This window comes from Pyrgilauda ruficollis, unplaced genomic scaffold (genome assembly GCF_017590135.1).
Source record: "Pyrgilauda ruficollis isolate IOZ18807 unplaced genomic scaffold, ASM1759013v1 scaffold73, whole genome shotgun sequence".
NCBI lineage: Eukaryota > Metazoa > Chordata > Aves > Passeriformes > Passeridae > Pyrgilauda > Pyrgilauda ruficollis.
Genome location: NW_024529155.1, coordinates 1747914 through 1755905, shown reverse-complemented (window position 1 = coordinate 1755905; position 7992 = coordinate 1747914). Strand labels below are relative to the sequence as shown.

At 43.5% G+C, this 7992-nt stretch overlaps 1 protein-coding gene across 1 annotated transcript in view; it reads right to left on the bottom strand.

Moving 5' to 3' along the window:
- Positions 1-424: 424 nt before the first annotated feature.
- Positions 425-7992, bottom strand: part of STAB2 (stabilin 2) — a 77057-nt gene continuing 69489 nt past the window's right edge. Inside the window, exons 59-67 of the mRNA XM_041485956.1 lie at positions 6913-7046; positions 6039-6204; positions 5703-5809; positions 4976-5095; positions 4045-4194; positions 3081-3188; positions 2276-2404; positions 1109-1228; positions 425-523 (exon numbers count right to left, since the gene is read on the bottom strand). Of these exons, the coding sequence (XP_041341890.1) occupies positions 473-523; positions 1109-1228; positions 2276-2404; positions 3081-3188; positions 4045-4194; positions 4976-5095; positions 5703-5809; positions 6039-6204; positions 6913-7046 (1085 nt within the window). The 3' untranslated portion in view covers positions 425-472. The remainder of the gene's footprint in view (positions 524-1108; positions 1229-2275; positions 2405-3080; positions 3189-4044; positions 4195-4975; positions 5096-5702; positions 5810-6038; positions 6205-6912; positions 7047-7992) is intronic.

The following is a 7992-nucleotide window of genomic DNA, read 5'->3' as shown; positions in this document are numbered from 1 at the left end:
TCTGATTAAAAATAGAACTTTACCACATGTTCTGTGTCACACTTGCCTGTTCTAATTGTAACTGAGCCAAAATGAAAGCACAGGCCTGGAGTACTAGAAAATTTAGGATATTTGCCAAGTTAGCAGCCCTGTGTGCTTGTAGCCATTTTAAAGTCTGTAAAGAAAAAAGCAGTTAAATAGCAGGTGAGTGAAGATCAGCTGCTTTTCCCAGAGAGGTGTCTGTTTCTGGGTAGGTTAGTTGAGACTCAATTTTGCTTTCAGCACTCACAGTTGGCACGGCTCAGATTCAGCCAACACTTCTGAAGTTGGTATCTCTGTGAGCTATAGAGAAGGCATCTTAAACAAAGCTGTGCTCTTTTGGTTTTTAATTTGTAACAAGACTTTATTCCCTGTAATGTAAGTGCTCTTTTTTTTCCCCCAGTAAGTGTAAATAGCAATGTGTTTATTAGATGACTAATCCCAAATTCAGTTTTTAATTCTGATCATAAGGACCACTCATCACAAGCTGTTGGTCATCTGAATCCTATAAAATAGAATAAAAAGGAAATCAGACTTAAACACTGCATTAAGAAACAAAAGTAACATTTTGGCAAAATTTTCCATACAGATGGCAAAGTTGGCACCTGACATTTCTGCACCAAACAAAACCTTCTACTGGATGCAAAATGGTGCATTTTGATTTTAGACTCTGCATGTACATGAGGGTGCAATCCTTCCTTCCCTGAACTCCCAGCCCCCTCCCTGCTGGGTTTCAGATTCTTTGGAGTGCTAGCATGGCTCTCAGCTGTGTTTGTAGCAAGGAGACATGAAGACAAAATTAGAAGGCTTTTTAAGTTTTTATGGATGTGTCACTGTCATCCAGTGTCCTTTGAAGTCCAGTTTAATTCAGCTTTATTTGAAGATGGCCTTGAGATGCAGCTTTTTCAATTTTACTACAGGTGAGGCAACCCAATTTCAAGTAAGGGAGAGACAGGAAAGCCAGAAATTCAAATGCTGGTTTCTTGAATTTATTTTCCTGTTCCAGCAAGACATTTTTTCTTTAATAAAGTCATTTCCTCTTACCATTATATTAGTAGTGTCTCAATCTCAAATTAAAATGAATACTTACTGAGAAAAGATCATAAGTAGGTTCTGGTGAAGTCAGTGTTGAAGAACTTTCATATGAAGGGTTGGTGATATTTGAAGGCTGTGACTTGTCCAGTGGCATTGTGTCAGTGTCATCTTTGGACTACACAAAAGCAGACAATTGCTTAAATTTCATCCTCTTTGCCCAGTGCATTAAGTGGGGCACTTGATCCTCTCTACCAGCTGGTGCACTGTTTGATTCAACTGGCTTTATTGTCTAAACCTGTCTCTGGGCATGGACTGTGGTTTTGATTGTTGTTTTATCTCAGGTCACTTAACACTGATATTTCTTTTCCTCTCCCTTCTTGTTTTTAAGCCTCAGCAAAAAATAGGAAAGGAAGTGTGACCCTGAAATGGTGCTTGGGGTAAAAAGCACTTGGGTTAGTCCTGAGGGCTCTCTTTGAAACTATTTAAAAATCTGTTTCCTCTGACTCTTGGCTACTGGGTTTTGTTCCTACAAGATGATTCACATTACATGCAGGGACTAGAACAGGAAGGGACTTCTGTTCCCTTTTAGGTAGACTTTCTTTTGGGTATGTTCTTGTATATGTTGTAACATTTTTTTCCTCATCCATCATCCCTATAGCTTAGTTGTTGCTGGCTGGTTTTGCATCTAGGTGTTGCTAGCAAAATCAGTTAAGAGAAATCAAGCATGAAAGTGCATCAGTATGAAAACCTGCACTTCTGAATCCTACAGGCACTTCAGTTTGTTTGTCTGTTGGATCTGGATCATTTTTTCCTATGAAATGTTTCAACCTCCAGAACAACAAAATTGACAGTAATGGAGGAGGAGCACAGGTGCCTTTTCAGTGGTTGTAATTCCTCACAACCCTAAGGGTGAGCTTTCTGGGGAGGCAAGGACTTCTGCACTGCTGTGGTGCAGCTAAATCAGCTTTGGGCCAGTCCTTGGTGCTGGAAGTGTCTGTGTGAGCAGACATTTGGGTGGAGGGGTCTGGATCAAATGTGAACTCATGTCCAAGGCAAGCATGTGAGCCTTTCCCACTTTCTCTGCATCTCAGTCTGAACAGCTCAAGTGTGAAGTGATCAGGAATGTTTCTAGTTTAACAAAATGTATGGAAAAACTCAAAGTTATGAATTTGAGAAGCACAGTTGTCCCTCCCCCAGCTTTGTGTTCCCACCTGCCACCTACCTTGAAGTGCTGAAAGCTGATGTTTTTATTCCTGAACCTGAGGTAAGAATATCCAATCAGAGCCACAATTCCAGTAAACAGACAGATGCCAAAGAATATTCCTGTCCCAGTACTGGCATGGAGAGGAGCCTGGAAGCAAGAGAAGAGGGTGAGTGAGATCTGGGTGGGCACTGGTCAGCTTACAGCACCCAAGCACATGCAGTGTTCCTTTGAGATATGCTCTGGTCCTGAGCCGTTCTTGTGCTTGGGTTTCCTGGTTGGTGCTCCCTAGAGTCATTTGAATGTGGCCTTTTGATAGAACCACAGAAAAGTTTATGTGGAAATAGATCATAGAATCCAGCTCTTCCCCCTAGCACTGCCAAGCCCATCACTAAACCTTGTGGACCAAGGAGACAGCTGGGTAACTGGGAGAATTTGCAGGAATTCATGCAGGAAAAAGAGATCTATTTTCAAAACATTATTTTGAATAGGAATGACTGCCAAGGCAAGAGTAAACAAGGTGCCTTAAAAGCTTGAAAGTGGAAGAACTAAAATGGAGCTTTTAAAAATCTCTACGTACATGAACTCCATTATTTTACATACAGAAAACAAATTTATAACTGTGGGAAGAAGTTGTTCAGACAGATTTTTGGTATCACTGGTACCTTGTTTTCAACTTCTAATTCTCTTTGAAAGTAACCTTTTAAGCTGAAAGCTGCGTATATGTCAAGGAAACCGGGAATATACGAATGTTGGCATTGAATTTACGGTAAAATAAGACAGTTACCTCTCACTACCCCAAAAACCTGAATCACTATGCACTTACAGGTTCTGATGGAGCCTTTAAAGGCTCTGAAATGATGTGGATTATCCCGTTGGAAGCAATTATATCCCACTCAACAATAGCACTTCTGTCCACGTAGCGGATCTTGCTCTGCCAGGAAAAGAAGCAATGAGAGCTGAGCTTTGACCCTTCTCTCTTTGGTACTGAAATTAAGATGGTTTCCCCACCTCAGCTGCTGAGTGCTCAGCTCACCACAGAGAAACAACACGTGGAAAAAACCATGGAAAGTTACACTGCTGCCTCCCTGGACATCAGCCTGGGATGGCCACGGGCTGGTCATGGTTCTCCTGTGCATGGAGCAGCCATCATCATTACCTGCATGTTGCCTTCATGTTGCTCTGTCCTTTTTTTTCCCCTTTCTTTCTTTCTAACTGAAGGTTTTTATGATCTTTGTGAAGTTGCAAAGCTCTGCCCAGAAGTGCAGTCATTCCTGAGTGCCAGGCAACCACTTTCACTGCAGAGGATGCCATTTCCCACTCAAGTTTGCTGGCTGAGTTTGCTTGCTGTGAGCAAGGCTCTGTTGGTGTCTCCTGCCTCTCCCAGAAAGTTACCAAGAAACTTTACAAATGCCAACATCTTTTTTTATAATGACAAATTCCTGCTTTCATCTCTTTACCTATCACACAGCCATCTCCCATAATCCTACCAAGCTGAGAGGAGAGCAAAATGAAGCCCATATCCCCATTCCTCCATTCCTGAAAGCCACTTCAACAGCTTCCTTTGAGTTTTTCAGGTATGAGATGTCCATTTGCAAGCCGGTAAATTTGCAGCTTGCCAGCTGCTATCCTTCAGTCTCTGGACAGGAAAGAGCCTTCTGAACTCAGTCTCTCTTTGCTGCCCACTCTAATCTTATCAAAATGCACTCCAGATCAGTGTGTCACCTGATTACAGGGTATAGTGTAAGAGGAGGAAAAGCACAAAGATGGGAAATTTATTACAAAAGTACCTGGTCAGCTGTGGGGACTTGATGTTCCTGGCTTGTAATGAGGAGCTTTTTCCCTAGACGAGTAAGAAGCGTGGTTCCATTGGTCAAGTCCTCATAAAACATTATATTGGCATTAGATAAATGATACTCGATGTCTCTCCCAGAAAGGGTCTGCAAATGAGGGCAAAATACAAGGACTGTTAATGGATCTCATTAATCCTTTGGATTTACTAGTAAGCTATGTGCCTGTGACCTTTTTCCCCCTCTGCTGTTAAAGCTGCAGCAAGTGCAGCAGCATTAGAGGTTATTGGGAAATCTGCACGGGAACAGTGGGACATTCTGTCCCTGCTGGCCTCTGATGGCTGCCTGCAGCAGGCAGGACCTTAATGCCAGCAAGACAAAGGAATGTGTTCCTCTGTAGGATGACCTGAAGTGATGAGACTCAGAGATATTCAAAACAGCTTGAAGATGTGAACCAGTGAATAAACCCTTATGAATTGTTTGAAACAGTGTTTGATTGAAAGAAGGAAAGAAAGAATAAAAAGGGCAAAGCATAGAAATGAAGTTATGAATGGATGTCTTTAATGTATTCGTAGGAAACACCAAAGCTTATGCTGCTTTCTCCAAATAACTGTGCTCCATGCTAATGAGCCAGAACACACTTCATCTCAGGCAGCCTCCTTTGTACCAGGGTAACTGAAATCCCTGCTGGAAAAGTCTCTATAGTGACTTGAACGCTCAATAACCTTGCACCCCTAACCACGGAAGGGAAATGGAAACAATGAATTCATGTCTTTTGTGAGCACAGTTTAAATTCTGTAGGGTTAATCAAAAGTCACATCATACTAAGATTATTTTTCCAAGCTTAAATTTCAATGGGATGCAGAAACCCATGACAACTGTTTAAGAAGTGTTATTAGAACAAGGAAGGAAAAAAGAGAAAAGCCCTGACCTCATTTTCCTTTAACCCACTGTCATTGGGAGCAAAGAGGGTGGCGTGCACTGACAGGTCTGTGAGGTACTGCAGGAACTCTCTCCCCTTCCTGGAGGTGTTGGAGTAAGCCATGATGTCCTAAGCAGAAAGAAAATCCAGCTTTACTAGAGAGCAATTGTGCACTCCTGTGTGGAGAGTGGAAAAGATGACACTGTACAAATGACAACAAAGGAACTCTGTTATTGGCCATGAAGCAGCTCTGGAGTGACTTTCCAAAGGAAGTTTGTATTCAAAACCCAGCTCCAGCTGCTGATTTGATGAGTACATATTAAACTGATTTACAGATGCTGGGTCTCTGTTGTCTTTGAGGCTGCTGATACATATAGTGCCTGAATAGTGACAAAAAAAACTCTTAACGTTTTGTCTTTTCCCAGTTGCAGTTCAATGACATTCCAAAGCACAGTGCCTTTTGTGATGCTTAAAAAGTAGTGCAGAGAGTCTCCTTTAAGCTAAAGCCATACCAGGCTTTTAATTCCTACTGAATTGTAGAACCCAGAAACCTCTTCAGAGCAAGTAATTAAAAAAAGTAGTAACCAAGTTCTGGTTTGGATTTATACCAGATAGGTGCAGATTTAGACCACTCTGCCTTGCTCCACTGGTGTGTTTGGTGGGCTAGCAAAGCAAACCCTGGGTACAACACTCAGGGCCTGCTTTGCTCCACTCCCACCCCAGCCTTTGTTCCTACCGAGAGGAAGTTTGTCAGTGTTGGGAAGGACATCAGCACTTGCAGCAAGTTCCCACTGCAGGAGATGCCATCCCCCACGTAGCCTGGCTTGCAGGTGCAGTCCACCTCTGAAAGGTACAAACAGAGAGAGCTGTATGGGCAGACACCCTTTCCAAGAAAGCTTTAAGCCCTGTGCCTGAAAACCTACCTGTAAGCAACAGGTTAGATTTTTTTAAAGTTAAATAAGAGGCAGAGTCTGTTGCAGTGTTACCTACCAGCCTGTGGCTGATGGAAGGAACCAAAATCTGGGCTGCTGCTCTCATTTTCACAGAGGGATGAGGCAAAGGCCCCTCTTACCTTTCTCCCTGTAGCAGAAAACATCCCAGGTTTCGCTCAGGTTGACTCTTCTCCCGTAGTCCACGATGCCGACGTATCCGGAGCCACAGTTTGGGGAGGAGAAGGCGGTGGGGTAGCCCACCCTCTCACCATCCAGCCAGCCAGCAGAGCACAGGTGGTACCTCGCCTGCAGCCAGTACAGCCAGAAGGGAAAACTCAAGGGAAAAGCCAGGTGGTGAGGCTGGGAAACTGCACATGGAATGAACAGAGCCCCCGGGGCACTCAGGCAGCCCCTGCCCTGCCAGCACTGCTCCAGCCTCACATTTTGCTAACCGTGCCTCTAAACAGTGAGTGTTTGTCTTCCTTCCAGAGTTGGAAAGAGCCAGTAAGAGACAGTGAATCTGATCCACTCTTCTAAAACAAGTTTTGCAAAGCTGAGTTGGGATGCTCACCACACTGACACCAGCCATGTGTTTTCTATAACATGCTCAAGGGAGGCAATATGGAAATGGGTCTGTTAACAGCATTTGAGAAAAAGATTCCTGGAGACTTAGTTTAAAGAAATAAATTAAGCATAACTCTGAAGCGCACATTCCTTTAAGAAGTGTTAATAATTAAAACCCCCTTGAAAACACTCTGAAAGTCTGACTACCTCTCACCCCAGCATCACTAGAAACAAGAACTTGGCAAATGATGTCAGTGCTGTGTGAGCATGCATGAAAGCAATAAAAAGTTTGAAAATTGCTCCCAGCCAAACACACCCTGGGGCACGGGCAAAGGAAAGGAGGGAAAATGATGCTGATTAGCACAGAGCAGCCCCCCTGCTCCTGCCTCTCCATTTACTCTGTGTCTTGGTCCTGTTTGGGGATGTCCTCCCTGGGAGAGGCCACCTCACCTTCTGTGCATACAGCAGCTGGTCGTAGGTAGCCATGGTGGCTGACTCGTTGGCACAGGCCTCCCTGGCCTGCTCGTAAGTCATTCTGTACTGCCCCACGGGGGACCGCAGGTGGAACACCCCGACCGTGGTGTCTGCAAAGAGAGACAAGGACCAGCTCCTCCTGAAGGGGCTTCCATGGTGCAGTGCTGTCATCTTATTGCAAAAGCTCTAGACCTTCTTGGTGATTTCTCACAGGCAGCTCCTCACAGCACGGACTCTTTCCTCACAGCACAGCCAACAAACTCCATCTAACTTCTGGACCAACCAACCTATTCTTTTACAATACCCATCCTAACTGGATCTAGCTGTGGCCTATTAAGGGCAGGCCTGTTCCTAATGCTTGGTAATTAGTGGAGCTGTAACTCCTTAGGGGTGAAATTACCTTCATCACTATCTCTGTTCTCCTACATTCCATCTGTCCACAGCGTAAAGCCAGCTGTGCCATACAAATACCCGTGGATTTTGTGAATTGTAATTAGAGCAAACTGATTCCTCAAGGGTAGCATTCCTACCTAGACTGACCTCACACGTTGCTTCATGATAAATTCACGTTCACACGTAATTATTATCAAACATAACTTTTATAACCATTTATTGCTGGCTGGGGGCTGTGTACAAATTACGAACGGGATGGGACTGCTAGGAAAATATTTTGAGCTGTTTTATTTTCCAGCATCAGTCTCATTACATGGTTATGACAATGGGAAGATGCCAGCAGCTCACATCCTAGGCAGCAGACTAAGAATTTAATGTTACAACTCACTTTAAAAGCTTTTTGACCAATTACACAAAACAAGAGCATATTGACAGCAGTTCCATCCAATCGCTATAAGCACATGTACCTTTGGATAAAACAATGCTTGCTTATTTCAAATACAGTAACTGTTTGTAAGCCTTAAAACACAATGCACACAGCTCCATTATTAAGCTTAGAACTTCCCAATATGTTGCTAGATATACTTTTCTGCAGATTAGGGAGTTATTCTAGACAAGCGTTAATACAGAGACCATTGTTCCATTTGTCCTTACTTTTCTACT